At 33.5% G+C, this 17,572-nt stretch overlaps 1 protein-coding gene across 1 annotated transcript in view; it reads right to left on the reverse strand.

Annotated features, from left to right (window-relative positions):
• SP2353 (EGF like, fibronectin type III and laminin G domains protein pikachurin) overlaps positions 1–17,572 on the reverse strand; it is a 400,085-nt gene that overhangs the window by 305,084 nt on the left and 77,429 nt on the right. Inside the window, exons 3-4 of the mRNA XM_089646527.1 lie at positions 15,577–16,256; positions 14,883–14,976 (exon numbers count right to left, since the gene is read on the reverse strand). Coding sequence (XP_089502653.1) covers positions 14,883–14,976; positions 15,577–16,256 — 774 coding nt within the window. The remainder of the gene's footprint in view (positions 1–14,882; positions 14,977–15,576; positions 16,257–17,572) is intronic.

The raw sequence follows: 17,572 nt of genomic DNA on the forward strand, positions 1-17,572 counted from the left end.
CAAATCATAGACATATGAATATTAGTAGACCTGCCCTAAGTGATTAAAAGCGTATTATCCCCACTCCCCATACCGGTTCCATTGGAGCCGGCTGGGCTCGCGTATGGCCTCAAGTGAAATTTGAAAACGTGACGTCATCATTCTTGTGCGAACTATGGTCGAGGCATCATCGGTTCATTTTACGAAATAACACGGCAAAATGTTGACTTGTGATATGAAAACTTGTAAAAATTGATGTGAAAAAGAGAATAAACCCAATTGTCGTATTACATTCCATAAGTAAGCATTATTTTACTTTATTTTAAGCTTATTCACACCGTATTATATGGATCAGTTTTAGAAACATATACTATCACATCACAATGTAGCGATTCTCAAGTGTGCTCATCATTGTTTACTGGGGTAAGTAAATTATGAAACATTTGTAAAAGTGTCTTAACTAAATACTCTGAAACTAACTACGACTCTGCAAACAGAAGAAATTTACTTTGCCGAATTTGGACTTCGCAAATTAGTTCATAACGTGGCGAGTAATTTGCGCTCCCATGTAAAAATGTCTATTCATTCAAAAGCAGATTTTACTTTTAAGAACTAAATGGTGATATTATAATGCGAGATGCCTATTTACTGTCAGATTGATTTATTGACGAATCACAGTCAGCTTAACCCCCTTCGTTCTTCAACAGTTGATTTTACCCCTCGCCATTATCTTCTCGTCTATTAATTCCTATGTCTGTGGGTCAAATCAAATATTTGAAGTAGAAGTCAAATTATTGGATATATTTTTTTTTTTAATATTCGTACGACGTCATTGTGGTCAAAAAAGCTTTGCTTCTAAAAACTTTATTCTTAATGGTGTGATGATATTTAATAACTGAATATTTGATCTTTGAACTCAAAAAACTGATATTAATTTGAGTCGTAATGCGATCGACGTAAAATGCTAAAGCTATTTTGGTAAAGACGTTTATAACGCGGCACACGTAAAATATAGAACGAAATATGGAAAGCTACATAAATAAACAACATATGATCGCTTAAAATCATTTTAAAAATAGGTAGAATTTTTCTGAAATATTTCGAAAACTATTTTGTTGGAGATTTTATTTAAAAAATTGGGGAAACTGGTTCGATTCTGGACAGTAAGTCTCCTTTGCGTCCTCGTAGCAGGCGTTTACTTCAAAATATAGTTGTAGTCAGATAAAGTGTCACTGAAACCATAGATACATCAATTTGTCATCGTTCGCAACATAATGTCATAATTGAATCAAACGAAATTCATTTAAATCCGACGCCCTTATAGGACACCCTATACTAACTTAATTAATGTTTACTCTATGACGAGAGTCGAAGATACTCTCGATATTACCCTGGACTAAGACCAGTATTTATAATTGAAACTTTGCTTGAATTGGCTTTAGCTATGTTTGGTAACAAGATCTAAACAGCGAAATTCTCCCCTCCCCACTATCTTCAGCCTCACAACGTACCCCAAATGGGGATGCCATAGTCTCACTGGCTCCATGCGTTTCAGATCAGTTGAGTTTCTTGTGCAGTAATCATATAAAAAAAATAACATCATTTATGGCCTTAGAACTCCATTTAGGCCAAATAAACCTGGATAACGGGGTAACGATCTACCTTGAACACTTTCACAGAAAAACTCAACAAAGAACAAAAATGATTACCTAAAACAATTCTGGAAGTTCCGATCAGAACTCTGACACACTAAATATTTTTGATAACAACTTTCAAGTATTCACTGTATTCAAACTTTATTAAAAAAATGTATATAACTGTATACTCCACTGCCAAACATAAATACTCAACCGGAGCAATAAGCCAAAATATACTGGTTATTTACAGTTTGCATTATTAACATTTTTTTATGCAACACTATTTAATCCCCTATCAAATAAAACAATATTAAAAAAGAACATTTGAAAGAATTCAGTCCAAAGCGCTCAGAATAATTAATGGAGCGATGAAATCTTCTCCAATTAATTCTCTCCAGGTAGAATGTGTTGATCCCCCCTTAATTTTAAGGAGACAATTCCTGGCTGATAAATATATTTTTAAATCTTTTTCTATATCGCGTCACCCTTTAGAACAAAGCCTTAATTATTTGTTCAATAACTTAAACAACGAAAAAAGATCGACAGATAAAAATCGACTTCCTCTCCTTCTAAAAAGTTTTCTTTCATTCAAATCTCTGTCTTCTTCCCTCCAAAATCTACAAAAAGATCCTATCCTTCCTATTTTCTCCATCCCTTTTGATTCTATCAATTATATACCCAACGTTATAACTTCAGAATTCCGAACTGATATTTTAACCTCATCTAATCAAAATGTTGAGGAAAAATTTAAAAACATTACATCTTCTAAGTTTCCAGAGTTTTCACTCATTTACACAGATGGTTCTAAGTCTGATAACAAAGATTGTGGAGCTGCGGTACACATTCCCGAATTCGATTTAGATTTGTCTTATAAATTGCCTAAAGAAATTTCTATATTTACTGCAGAATGCTTCGCAATTGAACAAGCTTTGAGTCAAATCCAGCTTTTCAATATTCGACGAGCCTTACTGTGCACTGACTCACTAAGCGCAGTGTTGAAAATTTCCTCAAATATTCATAAACCAGAAGACTATATTATTTATAATATCAGAAACACCCTTAAATCTTTAAATGAATTAAATTTCGAGACAATATTGGTTTGGGTCCCTGGCCATTTAGGAATTGAGGGTAACGAGAAAGCCGATTCCCTAGCTAAACTTGGAACGATTTCTGGCTCTAATCCTTTAGATTTTAGAATTCCTATCTCTGACGTCATCCCAATTCTTAAATCCAACATGATTCGCTCTTGGGAAGAAAATTGGACTCATACGAAAACCCGAACTGGTGCTTTTTATGCTGGAATACAAAATCATATTCCAAGTAAACCTTGGTTCCACGGCAAGAAAAAATCCAAAAGATTTATATCCTGTATCTCGAGAATGAGAATTGGTCATTGCTCCATTGCATCCCATTTGTTTAAAATCCGGGTCCTAGATAGTCCACTCTGCCAGTGCGGCATGGAAAATGAGACTCTTGATCACGTTTTCTTTAATTGTAAAAATCATTCATCTTTCAAAGGCATTTATCGTTTACTTATAAAAATCACCCACCAATCTCCCCTTAGTATTCCTTATTTACTTTCTCTCAACAATTCTCGCATTTTCTCAGTTCTATACAAGTTCATAGACTTGAATGACTTCAATATTTGAGATTTCCTATTCCCGTATAGATTTCCCATAAAATTATAACCATCTCCCTTAACTTTAACGGCACATAGCACTCTCTTTAGGGTGAATTGCCTAATACAAAAAAAAATAACATAATATATTTGAACTGAAGTAGAAAACAGAATGATAAAAATCAATTTGCAAACACTATAAAAATAACTAGAGGCTAAATATATATATCTATCTACGAGTATTTATACAAATAAAAATGTCAATGTACGTTTGTTCAAACTCTGAAATCTCCGAAAGTTCTTCACAGATTGCTTTGAAATTTTGACGCAACGTTGAATTTGAATACGTGTGTATTTTTATATACATAAATTATATAGATGTGACAGGTAAAAACATGAATTTTTGAAAAACCGCGTCATCTGTTGTACTTAAAAGTAAAACGTGCTATTGTTTCTCTATCTGCACAGTCTGAGCCACGGCAACGCGTATCGGGGTACAGCTAGTAAAAATATAAAACCAATGCCACCTCCGAACATAAAATATAAAACCAAGGCCACCTGCGAACATAAAATATAAAACCAAGGCCACCTCCGAACATAAAATATAAAACCAAGGCCACCTCCGAACATAAAATCCTATTGGGGAGGAATGTCAAAACTGCGACAATGTTCTTATACTATGCTTTATGCTTAAATTATGTACAAACTTTGCCAAAGAAACTGTAATAAAACTACGTTACGAACGAGGACAGAGCAGAGACAGACATTTTCATCTTTATAAAAACTTACACATGACATACATAGATGTCAGCACTAGACTTAATAATATAGTTGATATCATTACAACAGAAAGTAATAAAATAAATATATTTAAAAAAAAAAGAATAATAAACTTACCGAAATCCTATATAGGATTTAAATATTTAAATGGTTTGAAGAAAAACTCAAGATTCTCCTAATCTGCAAGAATTCTACGAGGAATAAAATATATTTTATATATTGGCACCCCGTGGGATATTTCCATAAAAATACATCAGGACTCAGCCATTACTTCACCGTCGCGGCGTAAGCCGATTTGACGAAATTCAGCGAATCTACAAAGTTGTTTTATGTGTACCTAAGCTTTTATATTAACTTTTCTTATTTTATTGAGATTAGTACTGCGTTCATAATAACAAAATTAGATGCAACAACAAAAACATTTAAGCTACATAGTTCGCTACTAACATTAACTTTGTCAAACACAACGAATCACGGATGAACTATTGGTATCTTCCGTAATCTTCTTGAGAATGGACAATATACTGCCATTATAATTCATGACGTCTTGCCTCGGGTCATATTTGGGGGCTTTTCTATTCAATATTCTCCGTGTTTCTTCATAGTAGGTTAACTGTATAAATCTTAAACATAATTAATCGGACCTCGTAGGGTTATGTTATAATAATTTATAGTTTTTGTCATTCAAACACCAACCAACAATATGTAAAAATATAAATCATCGTTGTTGTTTCACAGAATTCAAGTTCTGTGAAAGTACTGTAGGGAAAATTGTAAGGAGTGTACATCTCCCGAAAATGATGACAACATTACTTTTACCCACATTCATGTGAGGCTGGTATCACTGTGAACCTGCGCGCGATACCTCGCGCGTCAAATAATTCACTCTCTCTCCAGTGGTCTAGCCGCCGGTTTAGCCCTAAATTTCCTCTAACGCACGCGATCTGTTTTGTTCATAAAATTATTGTAACGTGAGTTTTTTTAAATAAAAACTAAATTGAAAATATCCCAATTCTCATTTTTACAATACTCCAAAGTAATTTCCAAGATTAGGTAATATCAAAGTACCGTAGAACAACCGGCCCACCGTAAAATAATAACAGAACTCAAATAACCTTCTTATAATAGAACCTTCATAATACTTGAAAATTAAGTTTGAATTAAATTTGATGAATTATTCAAATTCCGTGAAACAACACGTCAAATTTAAGTCACATAGTGATCAGCAGAAGAGGATAACTGTCATATTAAGCTTGTCAGCTTATTACAATTTGATAGAAAGCTGAAACGCACCTACGATTGGTATTTAACGGGTACCTTTCAAATGTTAAAAAAGAAAATGGCTATGATGGCCACTTGATGATTTTGTCATACTTGAGTTTTTGTGAAACAACATGGTCTGAGTAATAATTTTAAAGGAATCAATTTTGTATTTGTATCTTCCGCACCTCACAGAACTAGAATTTTACCTTTGAAATTTGTTGAACCGTTCAAATTTTGTGAAATAACCTTTTCTAAATATGAAACAAGTTTGTACTTAGATTGTGTAAATATGTTGATTATATATTATTTTTTTTATTGGGGAATACTCGTATGGAAGAAAACTTTGAAAACTTCGAATTTTTAAAAAGTTATTTGTATTCTAAATTTGTCTATAATTGATTTTATATTCATAGAAATCTAAGCGTCTTTTACATTATTGGTGTACGTGATAATTAATGCATGTGAACTATTATTACCTTTTTGACGCGAGAGTTTTGGGCTATTGGTTGCTTTTTGGGGTTCATCAGGGATGTTCGAGGTTGTTTAGGGTGATTTGGGGGCTGTTTCGAGTGTATTAGGGTGGCTCGCGGTAGGCTTTAATTATTTCATAACTGTCATTAAAATGTTGACATACTAGAGTTGGGATTTTAGAGCAGCGGGCATACGAGTGTCAATTCGTGTCGAGGGACAATTAGGGGCCTGTTATGGGAGCGATGAGTTCCAATTAAATAAACGCTGATTGTATTTTAAAAACGGATTTGCTTGCAAAGGGGATTTGCTTTTCATTTTAAACTGTTTGAAAAAATTTCAAAGCTCTTTAGTTCCTCTGAAAAAACAAACCATGAATTAAAATACGAACACATTTTATAATATATTTTTGCTCTCCCGCACAAGATTCACAACCTGATGAACCCAGTGGGACTATGGCATCCATAATTTGGGGAATCCTTTGAACATAGAATAAAGAATGACACAAGAAGTGCCTTGTAGGCGTGTTCCGGGATCAAAATACAGGGTTTTCCAATAAGAGGTGTTATTTTGAATAGCCCGCTATTTCGGTAGATGTTACTTTTGAAGCTGTCATTTTTTGAAATTTGACAAGTAAAAACTACACCATTAATAAAAATGGAACGATACATGCTTCAACAACGCATTGAAATTATTAAAATTCACTTGAGTGAATCAAATGCAAATCATCTTGAGTGATGATGGCCATTTCCACCTCGGTGGCTTTATCAACAAGCAAAATTGTCGCATTTGGGGCTCGGAAAACCCAAGAGTTATTGCTGAAAAGCCTCTCTATTCTCAACGTGTGACTGTTTGGTGCGGTTTATGGTCCGGCGGAGTCATTGGACCTTACTTTTTAGAAAATGAGGCTGGAACAACAGTTACGGTGAATGGATTGCGCTATCGAGAGATGATTAATGATTTTTCATGGCCGAAATTGAATGGTATTGATGTTTACTTTCAACAAGACGGCGCTACGTACCACACAAGCAATGAAACCATTGATCTTTTACGATTGAATATCAAAATAACACCTCTTATTAGAAAACACTGTATAAGGCCAAGACGACATATAATCCAAGATTAAGAGAGACTTTATTCTGTGTTTAAAAAGCTGTTTAAATTGTGAAGCGAAAAAGATTGGAAGAGGAAAATGTATTAGTTTGGACCGGTCAGTGGCTGACACTGCATCGCGGCTGGGTTGCACCCAGGCTTCGTTCGTTCGATGCTTGGGTTGGATAAGTCCTCCATCACGACACAAGAAACATTTTCCGCTTGCTGTAATATTAGTATGGGATATTTTTGGAATTGAAATTTTTGTCTGTTTTTTTGTTATGTTTATATTTAACCTCTAAACATACTTTACCCATTCGATACAACTGTCATAAGTGAATGAAGACTTCTCAAAAGGTCACTCCTTATCTGTCCAACGTTTCTCCATTTTCACACCACCGAAGTTTTCCTTGTCTAATCTCCTTCAAAGAGCAACTTATTGACCACATCCTATGTTTACCAAATGGGTACTAAAAATTTTCCGTGTCTCAATAGACATCGCCTAGTTAGGCAGGTAACGTAGCTGTGTATGTATTCAAATTTGAATTCAATTATCGCCCTTGTTGCCAGCAATGAACACAAAAATTTCAAATAAGTATATTTATGCATCAACACTCACAAAACACAAAAAAATTATCTTCATGTGATGAGGAACAGTAATTACTTAGTATACTTACATTTTGTACTACACAGGGTTAAAAGTGTTTATTGTATTGAATAAACAAAAAAAGTAAAAATGCAATATCTATCGCTTACACAAGGCGTAGATATGTCTCAATTTGGGAGGTGGGTTTGGATACCGCAGCCCCGGGAACCATTTATTGGATAACCAACACCTTTGCCATAGTCACTTCAATGGTTTGCTACATTTACTATGCAGGGGTGCCGGGTTCATCGGGTGCGCCTGCTCACCAACTGCGTTGCGTGCCAGATCGAGAGAGGCAGGTTTGGGGAGACCCTTTGACCTTTCCAACTGATCTCTCGACCCATCGCTGCATATTCAAATGTCCGTCACTCCTGGACCCATGAATCCCTAGATTCCTACCGAACACTCTTAACTTTTACTTTCCCTTAACTTTTTCTCCTTCCTTTCCTTATAAAATACCCTCCACACAGCATCCCAAAAGATGACCTAGGCCCTGAGGCAAATTATTTTGTGTGGGTTAAATGTAAGAAAATCTCTTTTTCACTAATATAAATCAAAACCACAATTTTCTATGAAATCATGAGAGTAGCTAGACACTTAAACACCTCTCCCCTTTATTGTAAATCGTAATACAATATTTCATGCAAGATTTTTTGTTTGATTTCAAATAAGGATTTCTCCAATTTTTCCAAACCAACGTCATTATCTCAATGGCAATTCTTTTTCAAACTTTATTCGGGCAGGTAGCTGCAGGTATTGTAAAGCTAGCCTGCTGAATAATGATGGGGATGCCGAAGATATTCTATACCGGAAACGGAACGTACAAACAAATTTACATACAAACATGATTTTTTTAGATTTTTACGGGGAAAAGTATTAAAGCGATTTTTTGGGGGTATTACACCATGCTTCAAATCAAATCACTATAAGTTTACAGAATGATGAAATATCAAACGGTCGAGTTAAAACAGAAATTCTTAGATATTTAGTATAAAATATTATGTTCATATAAAAAATAAAAAAAACATACACGAATCGCACAAAAGTATAAAAATGTTTGACAAAACATTTCGGCAGTTGACAGAAGTTTATTCGGCTCAAAAGCACACATTACCATTTACAAGTCCGACGCCGCTATCGATTTTTCAGCGTATAAAAGCTCGGCAATTTTTTAAGTCATCGACCCGACTCATGGCATACAAAAGCTCTACTTAACCTGATCGTGCCGGGCACAGTCTGTTACCCCCCTTACCTTACCTGTATTGGAAGGGGTGCGAACTTTCAAAGTTGAGCAACCTTTTAGAAATAACATTCTTTACCAGTACTTTTTAAGAAACATTGTGAGGTTGATTTCATTATTTGAAAATTTCAAATGCAACATTGTCATTAAATCACTAATCAGCGCCATTTTGTTTTTATTATTCCAATTTTTCGTTTTTTTTTTATTTATAAACAGCAGAAAAGCACAACCGCCATGTTGTTGTGCTTTTCAGTTGATTACAATTTGATAGAAAGCTGCAACAGATCTAGATCGACGTTTAAAGTACGCATTCCAAGTGTCAAACAAAAAAATTGCGCTGATAGATTATATAACAATGTAGCATTTTAATTTCCGTGAAACATTTCAGAAAAGCTTTAAAAACCTTTGGATTTTGTTGATTTAAAACCTGTACTATTTTATGAAATATTTAATATATTGATTGATATTTTCTAGTAAAAAAAATATTTTGAATTTTTTAAATGTTTTTTTAAGCCGCTCGAACGGCCCACGTAGCCCCACGTCAAGTACAGACATGGGCGCGCGATGGACTTCGTGTTACGTGTCATGAAGTCAGTGCTACTGAGCAACGAGAGTTTGCAAATGGCGTCGATTTTTGTTGATACTCGTTGTAACTGCTCATTTATGTCTTGTTTTAACACAAGAATATTAAAGATACAATAGTGGTCAAACTATTTTAAACAGTGTATTTTAAATAGTGGCAACACTGACTTCGTAATTTGGCTTCGTGTTCCCATACCTGAACTCTAATAGGCCTTTCCCCACGTGTATAGACTTATACAAGCGTTACGTACGTGTTTGTGCTTACTTCAATCCAACCATTTTTAGAATGCCCCATAAACCGGCCAAACGATTGGCAAACCAAAAAACCGCTCGAATGCCACGTTTTGTCATTACACGAAATGTTCTGAATAAAGTGAATATTCCCAAAAAATTCCAGGCTTTTGCCTAAAAGTTAGTAAAAGCAATAATTGTTACATTATTGAGTTTTCAAATGGAGTTTGATATTTTAAAAACTATGATACACCATGATAAAACTATGGTAATGCGGGGAAACGGCGTGATGGTTATTTACTTAATTATAATAAACGACGAAGGTTTCTAATAACGTCACTTTTCACACGTGAAATTCTCTATACTATAAGTTTGTTATTAAAAATTAAAAGCACCAATTCTAACATAGTTATTTCATATTTGTGTAGTATTTTATCTATTTTTCAACTTAATGATTAATTCATGCGATTTTCTTAAATGTTTATGGTATCAGTATAATTATTTTCACTGTTATCTTTCTGACAATAATGTAAATATTGTTTAAAAGGTTTCAGTAAACTAATGTTATTTTTTTATGTTTATGAGTAATTAATGTCAAATCAATTTTTTGCAATAACTAGTCTGTTATTTATGGAAACCTCATACGTAAAGTATTGTAACTTAAAATAAGAACTTTACAGGAGATCGGTTAAGTTACAAAAGCATCATCTATGTCGAAATTTTGATCGTTTTACACCAAATTCATAGGGACTCATTCGATTGTAGCTAGAATATATTTCGTGGTTTGTATTTTTAAAATGCTGTTACAGCATTGTGCTGCGTAAAAAAATCAGTCTACATATTGTATAAATAACATGCAGTAGTTTACGGTTATTGGGACCACTTACATACATTTAGTTGTATGTGATACTTACTGTCCACTATTTAGGTCATCTTACATACATTTAGTTGTAAGTGATACTCACTGTCTACTATTTACGTCATCTTACGTACATTTAGTTGTATGTGATAATTACTGCCTACCATTTAGGTCATCTTACACACATTTAATTGTAAGTGATACTCACTGCCTACTATTTAGGTCACCTTACAGACATTTAGTTGTACGTGATACTTACTGTCTACTATTTAGGTCATCTCACATACATTTAATTGTATGTGATACCCACTTTCTACTATTTAGGTCATCTTACATACATTTAGTTGTATGTTATAATTACTGCCTACCATTTAGGTCATCTTACATACATTTAGTTGTATGTGATACTTACTGCCTACCATTTAGGTCATCTTACATACATTTGGTTGTATGTGATACTTACTGCCTACCATTTAGGTCATCTCACATACATTTAGTTGTATATGATACTTACTGTCTACTATTTAAGTCATCTTACATACATTTAGTTGTATGTGATACTTACTGCCTACCATTTAGGTCATCTCACATACATTTAGTTGTATATGATACCCACTTTCTACTATTTAGGTCATCTTATATACATTTAGTTGTATATTATAATTACTGCCTACCATTTAGGTCATCTCACATACATTTAGTTGTATATGATACTTACTGTCTACTATTTAAGTCATCTTACTTACATTTAGTGGTATGTGATACTTATTGTCTTATATTTAGGTCGACGTGTTTTGAAACATATATCCCCGTAATAATAAAATTTACATAAATGATTAACAACGTACCCAACATCAATGGTTGTTTATCAACCGTGTGAAAATTAAAACACGTTTAAAGTAAGGCCCACTACGTTAATCATCAACGTTTAGAATTAATAAGCGAGATGAAGTGTCGGAATCTATTTTTTTCCATTTTATGAATAATTCAATAGCCAGGTTACGATTTTCTTTCATCTGCTTAATTTAAAATTCAACTCTGTCATTTGAAACAAGTATCTATGAAGGTACTTCTTCGTATAGCTACGAAGATTTATTGATTGAATTTAAAAGGAGTCATTTTTCTTTAATTCTTAACGACACGACTTATTACGTATTAATTTTGAGATTGATTATTTTTTATATAAACCCTTATGTAATAATTATAAATTTCTCACAGGAAACTCTGAATTTTCTTTGGGGATGCTGTAAAGGTGAGCTTTTCGAAAAACGGAAGGTGGGCTCAGCCCTCTGGATCTCATCAATACCGCCACGGAATGAATGGAGCAGGTATTCGTTGACCACATATTCACTGTATAGGTCTTGAAGAGAATCAAGTTGTAGGAGGGACGAAACACAAACAACGAATAGAGCAAGCATTTGTTGACTATGTATTCACTGTGGGACTGGGTCTTGAAGAGAGCAAAGTTGTATGAGGGAGGAAACACAGACAATGAATGGAGCAGGCATTCGTTTACCATATATTCTCTGTTGGAGTGGGTCTTGAAGAGAACCAAGTTGTATGAGGGAGGAAACACAAACAATAATTCCACAGCCATTCCGTGATGTGTGACAGAGAGACATGAATCTGGCATTTTTTTACTATAATTTTGCTTTGAAGATATAAACCGATAAAAACGTGTATTAGGCGTGTTTCCGTCCCAAAAATTTCAATTAATTTTTCTAGATTCTGGCGATCAAATAAGTCCATATTCTTTCTGGGGCCTAGGAGTCGATGGGTTTTATGTAAACTGGCGACATAATTTTTTTCAGATAAAACGTCTTAAGATATTTGTTTAGTAAATACGAAATATTTAAAAGAGTGGGGTGAAATACTCCCAACTTAATTTGGTAACTCGTGTATGACTTTCCATTATGATATTTCCAGAGAAAAGCAAAGAACATCGCGTATTAGTTATTCTGAAACCGTTCTCGCTGTCTCATAAATTTTCATTTTTGTCTCCGGAATTCTTAAGGATCAGTTTCTTTTAATCATATTATTAATTCAGGGAATAATGTCATTCTTATCTCGGAGTCCTTCTTTATCATTTAATGACTATTTTGCTTCTTATTACGCATACTTTATTACCCACGAATTTACGACTTTTAGGTTAAACTTTGAATTCTTATTAGCGCAAATGCTTTAATTTGTATCAGTTTTACTCGTGGATTAATAATATCAATCTGTTTTAGTAATTTTTTTTTTAAATAAACAAAAAAGGAGTTTACTCGTAAAATTTGTAATGACCGGATAGTAGCCGAGTGGAAAAATGCGTTGGATTCCACGCCTCTGTTAGCTAGGTCCTACACCATACTAATATACCAATTTCCATTTTAAATTTCGGAGGTGGGAAAATTTAAATATTATAATAAAACAATAACTTATTGTGATTTTTTCGATCGTAGGTAATTTTAGAATGTATTTGATATTTGATAAAGATCTACGGACCATGGAATGGAAAACAGAATGTTTGTGGGAGATGGGGTGTTTACAGGAATTATGAATGGTTGTATCAGTGTGAGAAGGTTTACGGTGGATTTTAAATTCTATTTTCTTTTTTATGTTTGATAACGTAGTATCTAAAATGGGACAATTTAAGGTAGAATAGGTTCCTATTTCTATGGTGAATTTAATTTGTTTATGGAAAGAGTTAATTAATATGAGAAAAGAATTAAGTTGGCGCTCAACACCCGTCCATATACCTACGCCAGCTACCTCTTCCACTGGACCTCATCTCAACTCTTTGTGTAATCTTAATATGTATATTTAGAACTCCATGCTATGTGTAGATTGAAGATTTAAGGTTTTAATTTTAAATACAGTACTATACAGCCCTGAAGAAGCTACGATTTTTGCAAAACCCCGTCGGCATTAAGAAAAAATGTAGTTTTTTATAAAGTTATTTAAATTATAATGTCACATCACAAATTATCTGCTTCATATGAACAAAAAAATTTAAATATTTTCAAGTTTTTCTTAAAACTTTTAGGAGGCTTAAAGATCTTTAAAAAAATATAATTTATAAGATTAGAATTAGGAAAAGGGTGGAACGTCAAAAACATGCCGAGATAATTATGATAAAAACGTTTTCAATGTCGGATTCTCCTTGGAAATTATTGGATGGAGAGCGATTGACGAGGTAATATTTAAACAGGATCAGAAAAATAGTTTTGATCTCGAATAACATTAATACTAAACTCACGAATGGCCGCTTTTGTATTATTAGCCATACGATGGTTTCTAGCCTTTAATAAAAAAATATTATTCCAGTGGCATCTTTTGCATTATTATTGCAAATTTACAGCACCAAATTAATATTAAATGAATTACTTTTAAATGTTCATATTGTTATGTAGCCGTTTGAATCGTAAGTAATAATAATTAAAGCTGCCACACGCTAGTTCTTGCAATCGTAGCGACAATCCTAGGAACTAACGGTCGACGCGGTTTGAGGCTTGCTGCCCTGTTTTTTTTACAATATTAACAGCTTCACTTAAAAGTCAGTAATTTCTTTTACACTTTTTCGCAAATAAATAAACACTTCTCTATAACTTTTGAGGGTTATATAATCGAAGTAATTTATCATTGAAGAAGAAAATAATACTAACAATACATCGTCTTTACCGTTAAATATCATATTTCAAATTCAGAAATAACAATATTTTCTTGCAACTAATTTTATCCCATATTTTTTGTAGCTACCTTTTTGAATGATCACACATTTCTAATGAATTGTTTTGTAACCTAAATAGTGTCTCGGATAAACATATCCGATATTTATTTATATGGGATACCTATTGACTTTTTCGACTTGAACGACTTTTCTTTAACTTTTGAAGGTTTTTCCCATCAATGTAATTGATCATTGGAGAAGAAGATATAATATACGATGACGACACATACGTAGTTGGCAATCTCATACGAAAAGTACATACATTGGTCGACATTTTTATTCTCGAGTCTCGTCGAAGGTACATAATTACATACGCCAAAAGTCATTCCATTCGAACAACGTGGAATGACTTCGTCGAGAATCGAGGCCCAGAGCGGGGCCGAAACGCTTCGATTTATTGTTTTCAAAATACTTTTCAGGATTTCATTTAAAAAACGTAATAAAAATATTTGCGGAACTCCTTTGTTCAGACGCCAAACTTTACTAACCAATCTTTCCTAAGTATAGATAAAATATTGTCGATTCAATTGTTTCGTTTGGACCACTGTACAAGGTCACATCAAAAAGATGAATATCCTAAAGACCTAACATTTAACAACAAAATTTTAAATAATCCACGTAATTAATATACTTAATTATCACACGATTCGCAATTAAATCACCTACAACAAAAGCTGTGAAATCATGTACACATAAATTACTCATCAAATTTAATATTCTCCTTTATTCTTTAGCATTATTATTTCATGGGATATAATTTAATAATCCATCTTACCTTTGTCGCAATTAGCACCCATCCTCCCCAGGGGGCAGCCGCACCGGGGGGCGCTCTCGGTGTGGCCTGGGCCGATTGTGGACATTGGGGGAACCTAGGGGAAAATAATCGTAATTGCATTAGTGTTTCTCTTATCCGGTTCTACTCTTGAGGGTGTTAATTTTTGTCAAAATGTATTTTGTAGGTTTGTGGCGTAAAATGATTTGATTATTATTTATTTTAGTTTTGTGTGAGTATCATACAAGACGCCCAACTACTTCCAACGGTCTAAGAGGAGCCAGTGAGACTATGGCGTACCCATTTGGGGCATGTTGTGAGGATGAAGGTAGTAGGGAGGAGAGAAGAAAGGTGGCTCTTTATATCTGGTCAACAAACATGAGTTATGCCATTTTAAGAAACGTTTCGAATCTATGTGGTGGTCTGACACTAGGGCAATACTGAAAGTATCTACCACTGTAAAAAAATTTGCATTTTGTAATGAAACAATACAAAAAATAAATAAAAGCTTTTGAAAATTAATTACAGAAATCTAACTTTCGTTTAAATGTTTAAATTTCGTTTTATTTGTTGGTGAAATTGACGAGTTGGAAAATTTCTTTTACAGATAACCAAACAATTTCAGTATTAATGTGCTATGTACCAATGTACCTACTCACTTTTTTAGTAAAAAATATAATGAATCTTAAAAACTTACTTTTTGCTCCAAACTCGGTCCAAGCGTCGTCACCAGGGTCAACTCTTCATCCCTGATGGGCTTCCTGTTAGCTGCCCCGTCGAGTTCCGCATTGGCAATCATATCAATATCCTTAGAAGATAATCCTTCTGCTTTCAGACTATTTAGTCCTTCCAACTCCTTGTACAACTTGAATCTATAAGGATCATTGGTCCTTTTCTCATCTTCCATAACACTTAGTACTACTGGAGCTAGTAAGACATTATCGTCTTCATTTTGCTTTGGTCCTTTGGGAGTGATATGTTCTTGGTTCAGAGTATTAGCATCGATATAGTTTCTGGTATAAAGGGGAGTTCCTTTGATACTCTGATGATCATTGTTATCAAAATGGGCTTTAACAATTATTGGCTTGGGTTTCACTTCTTTCTTCAAGTGAACCTCTTGTTTCTTCTCATGAACAAAATCAAAACCATTGCTAAAGAAATCGTAAGGGATTGGGTATCTTTTTTGCGTTGTTGTTAGGGTTATTGATTCTGGTGTGGTGATGTATTCTTTACTTCTAGACGTTTCGTTTTCAGAGTCTTTTGCTGGTACTAAGGCAATGTCCAGTTCGGCGGAGAACGACGCATCTTTTTGATAAAGAACGTCTTCTTCTGAATCAATGTAGTTATCTGATATGGTCTTCAGTGTGCTGTTGACATCTGGGGAAAATAAAAAATAAGCAATATTAAAAGATGTTCACTGAATTTCAATCAATGGCAAGCTTGAAGTTTTCAATTTCAGAATCTTTGAATTTGCAAATCACTTAAACTTTATATTAAAATAAAATAAAATTTAGGATGAGGGAGTGAAATAAACTGATAAAATATAATTTATCCTACTTTAATAATAATTATTATTATATTTGTATGATTCGTATAGCGATCGTTTTTATGTAAAATCTCCCCAAGGGCGCTGTATCTACTATATATTTACAATAAAACATTCAGGGTAACGAATAACCTAGCAATATTTGAATTTCTCTTACTAATCACAGTAAGTGAAAAATATTTCCTTTGTCGTGAAATAAGACTTAGTAAGCTAAGGAAATAAACTCACGGCGTCTGGGCGGGAATAAACGCATTGTCAACTCAGCCACTGGCCTAAATGTGTTTAGTTTCAAAGAACATTTAAATTTTATTCCTAGTTTCTAGGTGATAAAATTTATAAATATACACACTCATACAATTATTTAATCTGTTCTCCAAAATTTCGAGTAATAACAAGCCACTCAACTTACAGCAATGAGATTAAGACCTCGCTAGAATACTTAGGTTTTTTAGCAAAATTTGAACATTTCATCAAATATAAAAGCTGATTTTCAAATTCTGTGAAGATACTTTTCAAGTTTTGTTATCATTTCAGTTTTGTGAAACAAATGGCCAGTTATGATATAATAATAGAACTTGAATAGAACCACAACAAAACTTGTAAATCAACTTTGAAATTCTATGAATTGTTCAAATCCTGTTAAACAACCCATCATGAATGCATTAGAGCTGATGAAAATATTACACAACCAATTATCCATCTAAATTTTTAATTTAAATTATCCTTTCTATCATAAAGTTTAAAGAGTTAGCCATGAATCTACTCTAACCTCCAAGTTTAAACAAATTGTCCACAATGTTCCATGATTTACAAATCTGAGTAAAATCGAGGACAAAAGGGTTGCAGCGAAAAAACGTAATCATCGAATCATTAAAAGTGGAATATTATTATCAAAGAAGCTTGTCATAATATCTTTCGCAATTGCATACCAGACAACTCTTTGATTATTGAAGTGAAATGTTGAAGAGCTACCAAAATTAGCGAAAAAATGTGTGTACGAACATCCTACACAAATATTCCCTATTTTTTTTATAAAAAGTAGAATAACAGTTTTGGTGCGCAATAATTGCTGTGCCAATCACAATATCGCGAATATTTTAATTTGCATAATAGCCTGTAAAAGAAAATTCATATACAAACACTAAGA

The sequence above is a fragment of the Hesperophylax consimilis genome, chromosome 24, assembly GCF_061612785.1.
Source record: "Hesperophylax consimilis isolate HC1 chromosome 24, BYU_Hcon_1.0, whole genome shotgun sequence".
Classification (NCBI taxonomy): Eukaryota; Metazoa; Arthropoda; class Insecta; order Trichoptera; family Limnephilidae; genus Hesperophylax; species Hesperophylax consimilis.